Here is a 15,681-nt window from a genome sequence, read left to right as displayed (position 1 = left end):
AACATCTCCGGCTTTAAATGGCCCATGTCGCATCAATACAAGTCAAACATTAATTCTAGTGTCAGAATTGACCACAAAGTGTGAAGTTAGTCTTGTCCAAAACAGAGTGATTGAGCTTGTTGGAGGGCTGGGTATGGATTATTTACTTTTGCCAATGATGCCTAATTGCCCAGAGCCAACACGCCCCCAGCTGTGGTCCGCCCCCAACCATGTGGGCATTTGTTGTTAAGTCTGCAGCTCACGCACATTTCGCTCTGCAAATAGGAGTGAAAGTGGGCTTCCATAAAAGTTGTTCAACAACCTTGGGCAGATGGCCAGGATATAGATTTCAAATAAAATTGTATTGGTCACAAACATATTTAGCAGTTATTATTACGGGTGTAGCGAAATGCTTGTGTTCCGAGCTCCAACAGTGCAGTAGTAACAATACACAAATCTAAAAGTAAAAGAATGGAATTAAGAAAATATATAAATATTAGGATGAGCAATGATGGAGTGGCATTGACTAGGATACAGTATGTACATATGGAGATGAGTAAAGCAGTATGTAAACATCATTAAAGTGACTAGTGTTCTATTATTAACTTGGCCAGTGATTCCATGTCTATGTACATAGGGCAGCAGCCTCTAAGGTGCAGGGTTGAGTAACCGGTGATGGCTGTTTAACAGTCTGATGGCCTTGAGATGGAACATGTTTTTCCAGTCTCTCGGTCCCAGCTTTGATGCACCTGTACTGACCTCGCCTTCTGGATGGTAGCGGGGTGAACAGGCCGTAGCTCAGGTGGTTGATGTCCTTGATGATATTTTTGGCCTTCCTGTGACATCGGGTGCTGTAGGTGGCCTGGAGGGCAGGCAGTGTGCCTCCGGTGATGCGTTGGGCAGACCACACCACCCTCTGGAGAGCCCTGCAGTTACGGGTGGTGCAGTTGCCGTACCAGGCGGTGAAATAGCCCAACAGTTGCGCCTTCTTTACCACACTGTCTGTGTGGGTGGACCATTTCAGATTGTCAGTGATGTGTATGCCGAGCTTTTCACCTTCCCCACTGCAGTTGATGTGGATAGGGGCATGCTCCCATGGCTGTTTCCTGAAGTCCACAATAAGCTCCTTCGTTTTGTGCAGTGTGATGGCGATTGCATTGTCTGTGGATCTATTGGGGCGGTAAGCAAATTGAAGTGGGTCTAGGGTGACAGGTAAGGTAGAGGTGATATGTTCCTTAACTAGCCTTTCAAAGCACTTCATGATGACAGAAGTGTTGTGCTATGGGGCGATAATCATTTAGTTCAGTTACTTGTGCTTTCTTGGGTACAGGAACAATGGTGGACATCTTGAAGCAAGTGGGGATAGCAGACTTGGATAGAGAGAGATTGAATATGTCTGTAAACACTCCAGCCAGCTGGTCTGCGCATGCTCCGAGGACGTGGCTAGGGATGCCGTCTGGGCCGGCAGGTTTGCGAGGGTTAACACGCTTAAATGTCTTACTCATGTCGGCCACGGCGAACGAGAGCCCACAGTCCTTGGGAGCGGGCCGTGTCGGTGGCACTGTGTTATCCTCAAAGCAGGCGAAGAAGGAGTTTAGCTTGTCTGGGAGCAAGACGTCGGTGTCCGTGATGTGGCTGGTTTTCCCTTTGTAGTCCGTTATTGTCTGTAGACCCTGCCACATACGTCTCGTGTCTGAGCCGTTGAATTGCGACTCCACTGTCTATGTACTGACGTTTTACCTGTTTGATTGCCTTACGGAGGGAATAACTACACTATTTGTATTCAACCATATTCCCAGTCACCTTGCCATGGTTAAATGCGGTGGTTCGCGCTTTCAGTTTGGCGTGAATGCTGCCATCTATCCACGGTTTCTGGTTTGGGTAGGTTTTAATAGTCACCGTGGGAACAACATCCCCTATCGATTCCTGATGAATTCAGTCACCATGTCCGTGTATATATCATTGTTATTCTCAGAGGCGACCCGGAACATATCCCAGTCCGCTTGATCAAAACAATCTTGAAGCATGGATTCTGATTGGTCAGACCAGCATTGAATAGACCAGGTACTTCCTGTTTGAGTTTCTGCCTAAAGGAAGAGAGTAGCAAAACGGAGTCTTGATCTGATTTGCAGAAGGAGGGCAGGTGAGGACCTTGTAGGCATCTCAAAAAGGAAAGTAGCAGTGGTCTAGTGTTTTTCCTAAGCGAGTACTACAGTCAATGTATTGATAGAACTTCGGTAGCGTTTTCTTCAAATGTGCTTTGTTAAAATCCCAGCTTCAACAAATGAGGCCTCAGGATATGTGGTTTAAAGTTTGCATAAAGTCCAGTGTAGTTCCTTGAGGGCCGTCTCGTGGTTTCGGCTTGAGGGGGAATATACACAGCTGTGACTATAACCGAATAATCCCAAGAATTCTCTTGGGAGGTAATACGGTCTGCATTTGATTGTGAGGTATTCTAGGTCGGGTGAACAAAAGGACTTGAGTTACTGTATTATCACAATCACACCATGAGTAGTTCATCATAAAACATACACCACCACCTTTCTTCTTCCCAGAGAGTTCTTTATTCCTGTCTGCACGATGAACTGAGAACCAAATTGGCTGTATGGACAGGGACAGTATATCCCTAGAGAGCCATGATTCCATGATACAGAGTTTGCTACAATCCCTGATGTCTCTCTGGAAGGAGATTCTCTCCCTGAGCTTGTCTACTTTATTGTCCAGAGACTGAACATGAGCGTAATATACCCAGGAAGCGATGGATGGTGTGCACTAGAAGCCCACTCTGAACACCTCTTCTCTTCCGGCGCGTCTTTGAGCAGCCTCTGGAATAAGTTAAATTGCCCTGGGGGGTACGAACAAAGGATCCAAATCGGGAACGTTTTATTCCTGGTCGTAATGCTGGTGATTTACCGCAGCTCTGATATCCAAAAGTTATTTCCGGCTGTATGTAATAACACAAAAAAACATTCTGGGCTAATAATGTAAGAAATAACACACAAAAAAAAAATACTGCAAAGTTGCTTCGGAGCTAGAAGTAGAGCTGCCATGTCTGTCGGCGCCATCTGGAATAGTTGGATTATTATCCAACTAGCTTCTACTTGGGCTGTCAACCCTCAAACCCGAGACTGCTGTGTTGTTGGTAAGTAGCTATGTTTTGTTTATAGCTAGCTACATGTCATTATTTGATAGGCTATGCCTGTATGATACTAGGACACCATCAAGGAAGGTAATATGACTGACATGCTTGGCAAGGTAGCCCCAGCACCACCAGACAAAATGTTCATAGATACAGTATCTGTATCGGCTGTGAATAACAAAAGATGAAAGACAAGTGTAATATTTACAAATTGTTATAATTAGCACAACACTGCTTCTACAGTATTAAGGATGGTTTATTAGTGAGGCTTGCGAAGCAAGAGTCCCCACTTTAAATCTTTGACATACACTATGTATACAAAAGTATGTATAAAATCGAGCACACAGCTACGCAATCTCCATAGACAAACATTGGTAGTAGGAGGGCCTTACTGAAGAACTCAGTGACTTTCAACGTGACACAGTCATATGATGCCACCTTTCCAACAAGTCAGTTTGTAAAATGTCTTCCCTGCTAGAGCTGCCCGAGGCAACTGTAATTGATGTTATTGTCAAATGTAACTTCTAGGAGCCACAATGGCTCTGCTGCGAAGTGGTAGGCCACACAAGCTCACAGAACGAGAGCGCAGCGTGCTGAAGCACGTAGCAAGTAAACATTGTCTGTCCTCGGTTGCAACACTCACTACCGAGTTCCAAACTTCCTCTGGAAGCAACGTCAGCACAAGAGCTGTACGGCGAGAGCTTCATGAAATTGGTTACCATAGCCGAGCAGCCGCACACAAGCCTAAGATTACCATACGCAGGGCCAAGCATCGGCTGGAGTGGTGAAAAGCTCGCTGCCATTGGACTCTGAAATATTGGAAACGCGTTCTCTGGAGTGATGAATCACGATCCACCATCTGGCAGTCTGATGGATGAATCTGGGTTTGGCGGATGCCAAGAGAATGCTACCTACTTGCCCCAATGCATAGGGCCACCTGGAAAATTTGGTGGAGAAGGAATAATGGTCTGGGCCTGTTTTTCACGGTTCGGGCTAGGCCCCTTAGTTCCAGTGAAGGGAAATCTTAACGCTGCAGCAACATTCTGGACGATTCTGTGCGTCCAACTTTGTGGCAACAGTTTGGGGAAACCCTTTCCTGTTTCAGCATGACAATGTCCCCATGCACAAAGCGAGGTCGATACAGAAATGGTTCGTCGAGATCGATGTGGAAAAACTTGAATGAGCCCTGACCTCAACCCCATCGAACACCTTTGGGATGAATTGGAGTCCTAATCAGCCAACATCAGTGCCTGACTTCACTAATGCACTTGCGTCTGAATGGAAGCAATTCCCTGCAGTAATGTTACAACATCTAGTGGAAAGCCTTCCCAGAAGAGTGTTATTATTATTATTATTATTGCTGCAATGGGGGACCAACTCCATATTAATGCCCAAGGTTTTGGAATGAGATGTTCGATGAGCAGGTGTCCACATACTTTTGGTAATGTAGTGTATTTAAATGTGTAATTCGCACTCTGACCTGAGAAAGGCAGCAATACAGCGACTAGTCTGCTGGAAACGCACAAGAAGAAGAGTGTAAACGGAAGTAAACAATGACAAAGAACAACTTCCACGTCAGCGTTTTTATTGTTGTTATTTAGATGTTTATTAACACGATGGAACTAAAAATATGACTAATTTAACTGCACAGCATCACATACTTACCCAATGTTGTATTTAATTCGCCTTGGAGACAGGACTTGGTTGATAGACGTTATTTAGGTAACGCTAGCTAGCTAGTTGCTAACGTTAGCTAAACGCAACAATGGCTAACTGTATGGTTTTCCACACTCAAATAGCCTCCATCATTGAGGTGCTAGCGAATTCAGCCGTGGCAGATATCTGTAAACTCGTAGACGACGACTATGCAGTGTTTCGTTTGGAAATAACTCAAAGCCAGAAAGAAAACAGGGCATTGAGGAGGAAACTACAGCTAATGGAACTGAAGGTGGCACGGGAGCGCGCAGAGAGGACAATCCGAGAGCGCGCCCTCGCCAGTCGTCCCAGTGGTGTCAAGATCCTCGACCGATACAGAGGAACGGCAAGGGGTACATTTTTTTAGAATGCGGATGCTGCGGGGCCTGTCGCCCGGTTCTCCTCTGCGTATGTGTTCAGATGTGTTGTCCAGAATTGGGTCTTGGACAGTTTTTGGATAGTATGCAATACCAACCCCGTCTTGCACAACTTTATTTTACCTTTGTTTTACTAGGCAGACCAATTAAGAACAAATTATTATTCCACAAAGACAAGATCATATTCTAAGTAGATTATTGATAAACTGAATGTTGAATTATCATACTCCAAAAGAATGTGATGCATGGAACAGTCAATCAATCAATAGTATATTAAGAAGTAATGAGAAGTGTAACCTTATCCTTGCCAATTGTTAGACAGTGTCAATAGTGATAGTGTACCATATAGTGTTGAGTATTGACAGTACCAAACTTAAGCACCCCTTTTCCAATAATTTTCTCAGGTGAAGGACATCTCACTGGAGACCACAGGAGCTTTGCGAAGCCGGCAGGACACAATAAGTGGAGAGATGACCCACCCTTAGCTGTTGATGAGGGGAGTGGAACCTCAACCCAGCATGTTATCATGATTGAGGTTGGTGTCATACAGTGGCTTGCGAAAGTATTCACCCCCCTTGGCATTTTTCCTATTTTGTTGCCTTACAACCTGGAGTTAAAATATATTTTTGGGGGGTTTATATAATTTGCAACAATAATACAACATGCCTACCTCGTTGAAGATGCAAAATATGTTTTGTGAAATAAACAAGAAATAGAAAAAAAATGAAAACTTGAGCGTGCATAACTATTCACCCCCCCAAAGTCAATACTTTGTAGAGCCACCTTTTGCAGCAATTACAGCTGCAAGTCTCTTGGCGTACGTCTCGAAAGCTTGACACATCTAGCTACTGGGATTTTTGCCCATTCTTCAAGGCAAAATTGCTCCAGCTCCTTCAAGTTGGATGGGTTCCGTACAACAATCTTTAAGTCATACCACAGATTCTCAATTGGATTGAGGTCTGGGCTTTGACTAGGCCATTCCAAGACATTTAAATGTTCCCCCTTAACCACTTGAGTGTTGCTTTAGCAGTATGCTTAGGGTTATTGTCCTGCTGGAAAGTCAACCTCTGTCCCAGTCTCAAATCTCTGAAAGACAAACAGGTTTCCCTCAAGAATGTCCCTGTATTTAGCACCATTTATCATTCCTTCTATTCAGACCAGTTTCCCAGTCCCTGCCGATGGAAAAACATAGACAGGGATGGTGTTCAAGGTGATGAGAGGTGTTGAGTTTGCGCCAGACATAGCGTTTTCCTTGATGGCCAAAAAGCTCAATTTTGGTCTCATCTGACCAGAGTACCTTCTTCCATGTTTGGAGGGTCTCCCACGTGCCTTTTGGCCAACATATTATATATTTTTTTAAGCAATGGCTTTTTTTCTGGCCACTCTTCTGTACAGCCCAGCTCTGTGGAGTGTATGGCTTAAGGTGGTCCTATGGACAGATACTCCATTCTCTGCTGTGGAGCTTTGCAGCTCCTTCAGGGTTATATTTGGTCTCTTTGTTGCCTCTCTGATTAATGCCCTCCTTGCCTGGTTCGTGAGTCTTTGGTGGTCGGCCCTCTCTTGGCAGGTTTGTTGTGGTGCCATATTCTTTCGCTTTTATAATGAAACAATATAGGAAAAATTCCAAGGCAGGTGAATACTTTTGAAAGGCACTGTAGTGTAACATTAAAAGTTACAGTACATCAAATTTGGCCCGTTTATTTCAGAAAGGCTACGCATAGCTTTTCATTTGCTTACATGTACATCCTAATTTATCTGCCATAGGGGAGCTTGTTAAAGATGGCGCTGAAGAGGATGGCTGACGTTTTACATGCTCCTGACCAATTGTGCTAGTTTCTTTGTGTTGTTTAACTTATTTTGTACATAATGTTGCTGCTACCATCTCTTATGAATGGAAATAACTTCTGGACATCAGAACAGCGATTACTCACCACGAACTGGAAGAAGCTTTTTCCTTTAACGAGTCCAACGAGAAGGACATACTGCTCTCCCGGGAACTGGCCCAAATACCAGTCTTTTGCGTGAAGAAAAGACGGAGGAAAAGAGGACGCAGATCGGGCTGCCTTCTGAGAATTCTTAAGCGAGCGAGTAAACTCCCACTGCCATCCATTCTACTTGCTAACATGCAATCATTGGAAAATAAAATTGATGACCTACGATTACCCTACCAATGGCACATTCATTATTAAGAACAGTAATATCTTAAGTTTCACAGAGTCGTGGCTGAACGACGTCACAGATAATATAGAGCTGGCGGGATTTTCCATGCACTGGCAGAACAGAGAAGCTGTTGTAAGAACAGAGAAGCTGTCTGGTAAGACGAGGGATGGGTGTGTGTGTCTTTTTGTCCATAACAGCTGGTGCGCAATGTGTAATATTAAAGAAATCTTGAGGTATTGCTCGCCTGAGGTAGAGTACCCAATGATAAGCTGTAGACCACACTATCTACCAAGAGAGTTCTCATCTATATTATTCGTAGCCATCTATTTACCACCACAGACCTATGCTGGCACGAAGACCGCACTCAACCAACTCTAGAAGGCCATAAGCAAACAAAAAAATGCTCACGCAGAAGCGGTGCTCCTAGCGGCCGGGGACTTTAATGCAGGCAAACTTAAATCCATTTTGCCACATTTTTACCAGCAAGTCACATGTGCAACCAGAGGGAAAAAAACAATAGACCACATTTACTCCACACACAGAGATCCATAAAAAAACTCTCCCTCGCCCTCCATTTGGCAAATCTGACCATAATTATATCCTCCTGATTCTTACTTATAAGCTAAAACTAAAGCAGGAAGTACCCGAGACTTGCTCAAAGTGGTCAGATTACGCAGATGCTACGCTACAGGACTGTTTTGCTAGCACAGACTGGAATTTGTTCTGGGATTCATCCAATGGCATTGAGGAGTATACAGTACCACCACCTGAGTCATCGGCTTCATCAATAAGTGCATCATCCCCACGGTACATATCCCAACCAGAAGCCATGGATTACAGGCAACATCCGCATCTAGCTAAAAGCTAGAGCTGCCACTTTCAAGGAGCGGGACACTAATCCGGACGCTTATAAGAAATCCCGCTATGCCCTCAGACGACCCATCAAACAAGCAAAGCATCAATACAGGATTAAGATTGAATCCTACTACCCCGGCTCTGACGCTTGTCGGATGTGGCAGGGCTTGCAAACTATTACTGACTACAAAGGGAAACCCAGACGCGAGCTGCCCAGTGACGCGAGCCTACCAGACGAGCTAAATGCCTTTTATGCTCGCTTCGAGGTAAGCAATACTGAAGCATGCACGAGAACACCACCTGTTCTTGATGACTGTGTGACAACGCTCTTGGTAGCCGATGTGAGCAAGACCTTTAAACAGGTCAACATTCACAAAGCCGCAGGGGGCCAGATGGATTACCAGGATGTGTACTCCAAGCATGCGCGGACAAACTGGCAAGTGTCTTCACTGACATTTTCAACCTCTCCCTGACTCTGTAATACCTACATGTTTCAAGCATACCACCATAGTCCCTGTGCCCAAGGAAGCGAAGGTAACCTGGCTAAATTATTACTGCCCCGTAGCACTCACGTCGGTAGCCATGAAGTGCTTTGAAAGGCTGGTCACGGCTCACATCAACAGCATCCTCCTGGATACCCTAGACCCACTCCAATTCTCAAACCGCCCCAACAGATCCACAGATGACGCAATCTCAATTGCACTCCACACTGCCCTTTCCCAACTGAACAAAAGGAACACCTATGTGAGAATGCTGTTCATTGACTACAGCTCAGCATTCAACACCAGTGCCCATTAAGCTCATCACCCTGGGACTAAACACCTCCCTCTGCAACTGGATCCTGGACTTCCTGATGGGCCGCCCCCAGGTAGTAAGGGTAGGCAAAAGACGTCTGCCACGCTGATCCTCAACACTGGGGCCCCTCAGGGGTGTTTAGTCCCCTCCTGTACTCCCTGTTCACCCACGACTGTGTGGCCAAACACGACTCCAACACCACCATTAAGTTTGCTGACGACACAACAGTGGTAGGCCTGATCACCGACAAGGAAGAGACAGCCTATAGGGAGGAGGTCAGAGAACTGGCAGTGTGGTGCCAGGACAACAACCTCAATGTGAGCAAGACAAAAGGAGCTGATCGTGGACTACAGGAAAAGGCGGGCCAAACAGGCCCCCATTCACATCAACGGGGCTGTAGTGGAGCAGGTCGAGAGTTTCAAGTTCCTTGGTGTCCACATCACCAACAAACTTTACATCGCTGGGGCCAAGCTTCCTGCAATCCAGGACCTATATAATAGACGGTGCCAGAAGAAAGCCCATAAAATTGTCAGAGACTCTAGTCACCCAGGTCAGACTGTTTTCTCTGCTACTGTACGGCAAGTGGTACCGGAGCACCAAGTCTAGGACCAAAATGCTCTACCCCCCCGAGCCATAAGACTGCTGAGTACTTCCGGGTCACGGAATCTCACCATTTTTCTAAATAAAAGTCCTCCATGTCGAAGTGTCAACCTGTATTTATTCATGAAATGAAAAATAATTGTCTGAACATTAACAGTGATTCATATTTCTACATATTTAGGTGACATTAAATATGGATTTTAAAACAGAATCTATATATGGAGTTATTTCATGGGGGACTGAGGTCTATATGCACAGCAACACCTTTTACTCCACCCACTCCATTGGTCGCAATGCAATACACATTACATATTGGCTTATAGAGAAAGAAACTATTCTATGTGCAGAGGTAAACATGGGGTTGGGAGTACAAACCTATATACACACTAAAATATCAGCACAAAAAAAACAACACAAGGCTAATTTCTGTTGTCTAAACAAAAACTAATTAATTTACAATTTAAATGTAATGAACATCAACCAGGCTATAGGTACACAGTCACTACAGTCACCAATTTTATCAGATGTGTACCATTTAAAAATCATGGTCAAACACACTCTAGGATACATTCAATAATTTCAGTCCCCCATTTCATAAAATGTTTCGGCAGAGACAATGAATTTAACACACGTTATGATACATTCATTTGTTGCGATCCCTCAGAATAAATCCACTGAATTAGTGATGGGAACCCCCGAAATGGAAATGTTTTTATTAGGATATTGATATTGGTTCATAGAAAATACTTTGAAACTGTGATTGTTCAAAGTCCAGACAACTGCTTGTGGCTTGCCCATGTGGCCAGGTGTGTTCTGGTGGTATAAACCTACCTAACCAGATTGAATACAATGAGAAGCCCATCCACAATTGACGGTCCATCAGCAGATAATTAAGTAGGCTAAGCAACCGGTTTTTGTTTTATTGTTAGTTTTTTGAAGTATGCTAAGCAGTCAGGGCTTTGTTCACGCAGGAACAGTCATGTATGCCTTTTTAGAGAATAGTGTAGGTTAAAAGGAAGAATAAACCAATATCACAAAATGCCTCGCTCAAATCGATATTATATACAACTATAGATATTGGTGCCCTCCACTATATGATTTCCTCATCTGATAAACCTCTACCACAACTTTCTGTCTCTAAGTGGTAGTATGCACCGCTGACACTCTTGGATGCATCTTTATCCTCAAAAGCGTGTCCATTTTGCATATTAAGTTGGCAGTCTGAGGGTCTTCTCTGAGCAGTTGACATTCCCTCATTTAAACTCTCTACAGGCAATAGGTGTTGTAGCTGAGCCTCATATACATTCTCTGTTTGTACCATTTTGTTCAATTTCACCTTGTTGTCACGAGCAATAGAATGTCTAAATATGACCTCTATTATTGTAACACATATTCTTACCATTTGACACTACGTTTAATGACAGTGGGTTTTCCAATTTGCCATTGCAAAGTTTTTGGCAACTTCCTCCCAAAATTGGAAGTCAAATGTTTCGCCATTTGAAATAGCATGATAATCTAAAAATGTATTTAAGAACCATTTTTTTTGTAAAAAAATGGGGTGATTCTTAACTTTCTGATCCTCCCCAACATCCCTGCCACCCTCATACAATTTGTTTCAGATTTGGTGGTTCAACAGCATTATTTTCATTTGTCATCTGTTGTGTCACGTTATTCAGATCTATGCATTTATCAGTACGGTCCGCTCCACACTTAACTATCACCACAGACAACGGTGTCACTATCAGTACAGTCAACTCCTACTTTCGCACTTGGTCCACCCTTTAACAGTCCCTCCACATGTACAGTATATTGCATTTTTTGGACAAATACAACAACATCGGAAGAAGCCTTTGACTTGCCTCCCAAAGTGCCACCATACACAGCACAGCCATTAGTTAGACAGCACAAACATGTTTACATCAGCAATAGCAGGGCAGTAGCTCATGATTGGAATATCAATTGCAGTGTGTAATGCAGTGCAGCCTCGTTTTATTTTCACCATCTCAGCAGCGCAAAAAACTCGGGAACGCAGTTTGACGTTTAACTTTTCCCTGTGCTTCTCCGAGCATGCACTTCCTATAGCCTATTATAAACTGGGTGGTTCGAGCCCTGAATGCTGATTGGCTGAAAGCCATGGTATACCATTTGTTATGACAAAACATGTATTTTTACTGTTCTAATTACGTTGGTAACCAGTTTATAATAGCAATAAGGCACCTCGGGGGTTTGTGATAAATGGCCAATATACCACGGCTAAGGGCTGTGTCCTAGCATTCCGCGTTGCGTCGTACATAAGAACAGCCCTTAGCCATAGTATATTGATCATATACCACCCCCTCCATATACCACACCGCCTGCAGTTTATCAAGTTCATGCACATTTTTTGTTGAGACATGTGTATGTGTGGTTTCATATGGTGTATTTAAAACTGATCTCACCCTATTCTGCATAAACACGACAGCGCTTTATAACCAATATACACTTAAATATACCTTCACATACCCACACAAACAAACACCTACTGTACACGACAAAATAGTTTAGTCAGGCTTGTCTGATGATGACTTTTGACTTATCATTGCTGACTATATGTCCACCATGATGGGTTTAAAAACAATGAAATCATTCTGTAACTACAGTATAGGACTCAAACGTAGTGAGGATGGGTAAACACTCCATGTTTAATCTGTGTGTACATACCTGAGGGAGTATACAGTATGTTTGTGTAATCTGTATCACCTGTCTCTTCCAGGAGGAGGGTCCAGAGGTGCTGCTGGTGAAGGAGGAGGGGTGTGAGGAGAGTCTGGGCAACCCTAAGGGGACCATGGTCATGGAGGACAACCAGACTATACCTCCTCCTGAACCCACAGAGGAACCAGCTGAGCAGCACAGGACCACACACAGTCTCACTGAGGTGAGCCCACTGTGAACTTCTGTCTGAATGGTATTAGGTCAGGGCCTGTATCCACAAAGCCTCTCATTGCAGGAGTGCTGATCTAGGATCAGTTTAGCCTTTTAGATCCTAATGAATAAAACTATATAGGCAGGTGGGGACCTTATCCTAGATCAGCACTCTTACACTTAGATGCTTTGTGGATACGGGCCCAGGTCTTGATTCATTTTGTCTTAAGTGTGGGACCATGCCTTTAAATCAGGGGTGTCAAAGTCAAATGGACGGAGGGCCAAATAAAAAAATCAGCTACAAGACGAGGGCCGGACTGTTCGAATGTTCATTGAAAAATTTTTAAATGACGCATATAGTCTAGTGAACCTAATTGAACCTACTGAAAACCTAACAAATATATTACAATATGATCAGATAAATAAAGCAATATTTTCTTATGGCTCTGTCAGTAATCTTTAATTTTCAACAGACACAAAAGACAAATTTCCTTTATATAAATATCCCCATAACATGAACATTAAATGAAAGAAACCGGTATTCAAGGCACCATCAGTAGACTATATTTTCTATTTTAGCAAAAGTGGGCTAAATTTACTTCAAAGAAAAAACAATAATAGCAATTTTCTATCATCCACTCAACTGAAATATTTTTAAAATATAATTGGATTGAAATACAAAAAAATAAAGTGCAAAAATCTATTAATCAAAAACAACACTTTGTTTAAGGAGAAGTAACATGCAGTGAAAACAAATATTAAATTTTAACTTTTAAACTTGAACTGAGTAAAAACTCTAAATATGTGATTGCACAGTAATGTTCACTTGTTTGAGGTTGAGGGTGATACTTGGTGGTGTCCCATCTTTTCCACAAGTTCATCAATGTTCGGGGTAAGGCTCTGAGCTGAAGAAATCCTCAGAATTGAGTGGAGGTGTTCAGCAGTAAGTCGACTTCTGTGTGATGTTTTGTTCAGGTTCATCAAAGAAAACAGTTGTTCACACAGGTATGTGCTGCCAAACATAGACAACGTTTGAGCAGCCTGGATGCGCAGCTGGGGCATTGTGCCGGGGAGGAAACGGGCGAACTCCGCAGCACCCACTGCCGCATATTTTGCCCTCAGTGCATCATTGCATTGGAGGTCAATCAACTCCATTTGGAGGTTTGGTGGTGAGCTTTCCACGTCAACAGCAAATGGGTTACCGAGCAGTTCCAACCTGCTTTTTTGTGCTTCAAAGTCAGCAAATCGGCGTCGAAAGTCAGCGGCAAGCATACCTATTTTATCAGCCAACTGTGTGCTCGGGAACGCACTGGTAGAGAGCTTCTCTTTCATGGTCTGGCAGCTGGGAAAGTGGCTCAAATTTTCTTTCCGCATCTGCGTCTCCCACAGAGTCAGTTTGGTTTTAAATGCCTTCACTGTACTGTACATATCAGAGATGACACGATCCCGACCCTGCAGCTGCAAGTTTATTGCATTCAGATGACTCGTAATGTCACACAGAAAAGCCATTTCACACAGAAACATTTCGTCTCGGAGTTGTGTTGTGTCTTTCCCTTTGCTGTCCAAGAACAGACAAATCTCCTCACGAAGCTCGAAACATCTTTGAAGCACCTTTCCCTGGCTTAGCCATCGCACCTCTGTGTGATAAGGCAAATCACCATGCTCCGTTTCTAACTCCGTCAGAAATGCCTTGAACTGGCGGTGATTCAAACCTTTGGCTCTGATAAAGTTAACTGTGCGCGTGATGATGCTCATTACATGCTCCATTTTCAAGGCTTTACCGCACAACGCTTCCTGGTGTATGATACAATGATAAGCTGTCAGCTCACCTGTCGCGTTTTCCTCTTGCATCTTTTCCCGTATCTTCGCCACCAGTCCGCTCCTGTGTCCACACATCGCAGGTGCTCCGTCGGTTGTCAAACCCACGAGTTTTTCCCAAGGCAGCTCCATCTCATTTACACATCTTGACACCTCTTCATACAAATCATGCCCCGTAGTTGTGCCATGCATAGGACGTAAAGCCAAAAACTCCTCTGTCACGCTTAGGTTGGAGTCCACTCCGCGGATGAAAATTGACAACTGGGCAATGTCAGAAATGTCGGTGCTCTCATCCACAGCCAAGGAATATGCAATAAAATCTTTTCCCTTTTTCACAAGCTGCTCTTTTAGATTGATGGACAACTGGTCTACTCTCTCGGCAATGGTGTTTCTGCTCAGACTCACATTTAAAAAGAGTTGCCTTTTTTCTGGGCAAACTTCGTCACAAACTTTAATCATGCAGTTTTTGATGAAATCCCCCTCCGTAAATGGCCGGGCTGATTTAGCGATCTCTTCTGCCAAAATAAAACTGGCCTTGACAGTTGCGTCCGCGTGTGTGTCCGCGTGTTTCGTTTCATAATGTCGTCTCAGATTATACTCTTTCAGTACCGCCACACTTTCTCCACACAGAAGACACACAGGTTTTCCAGCTACCTTCGTGAACATATACTCCGACTCCCACCTTGTTTGAAACCCCCGGTTCTCAGTATCCACCTTCCGTTTTGCCATTTTTGATGGGTATCTGAAAGTTAATTTTACTGTGATGCTGACGACTGCTGTGCCAATAAATATTGAAATGAAGCAGCCTACTGCTCGGTGCGTCACCTTTGCATTGTGGGAAATGTAGTATTGGTGCGTGTAAAAGATCTGCGGGCTGCCGGCTTGCTGCGGGCCGGTTCTAATAATAAATCAAGATCATCCCAGGGGCCGTAAAAAACCTTCTTGCGGGCCGGATGTGGCCCGCGGGCCTTGACTCTGACATATGTGCTTTAAATTATCAAACCATTAAAGCGTTTCAAGTAATCAAATCAACTAACATGTTTGCATAATACTCATAGCAATCCCTCATTCTTGATCCAACATCCTCTCACTCTGTATCTCTTACAGTCAGTAGACAGGGAGGATGGGAAGCCTGATCTGCTGCTGGTCAAAGAGGAGACAATAGAAGACGAACCAGAGAGCATTGACCTGCTGAGTGGACTAAAGATGGGGGAGCAAGGTAAGGGAGAAATACATATAGCCTACATACAGTAATAGATCTTCAATGGGAATAGTGATGCACCTGGCTATGATTTTGTCTTTCATAAAATTAAATCAATACAACTTATGTTTACATACAAAAACCCATTATATGTATGAACT

The 15,681-nt window shown here is 43.8% G+C and overlaps 1 protein-coding gene across 3 annotated transcripts in view; it reads left to right on the top strand.

The window, feature by feature from the left end:
* LOC139374831 (uncharacterized) overlaps positions 1-15,681 on the top strand; it is a 36,409-nt gene that overhangs the window by 4,051 nt on the left and 16,677 nt on the right. For 2 of the 3 annotated variants that reach the window (XM_071115979.1, XM_071115980.1), the window contains exons 1-4: positions 4,641-5,166; positions 5,595-5,725; positions 12,353-12,514; positions 15,427-15,538. In XM_071115979.1, the coding sequence (XP_070972080.1) occupies positions 4,884-5,166; positions 5,595-5,725; positions 12,353-12,514; positions 15,427-15,538 (688 nt within the window). In that variant the 5' untranslated portion in view covers positions 4,641-4,883. Of the gene's footprint in view, positions 1-4,640; positions 5,167-5,594; positions 5,726-12,352; positions 12,515-15,426; positions 15,539-15,681 lie in introns of those variants that run through there. The other variant, XM_071115983.1, reaches the window with a different exon arrangement.

The sequence above is a fragment of the Oncorhynchus clarkii genome, chromosome 19 (genome assembly GCF_045791955.1).
Source record: "Oncorhynchus clarkii lewisi isolate Uvic-CL-2024 chromosome 19, UVic_Ocla_1.0, whole genome shotgun sequence".
NCBI lineage: Eukaryota > Metazoa > Chordata > Actinopteri > Salmoniformes > Salmonidae > Oncorhynchus > Oncorhynchus clarkii.
The sequence above is the reverse complement of the archived record's forward strand: the minus strand, read 5'-3'. Positions and strand labels throughout refer to the sequence as shown.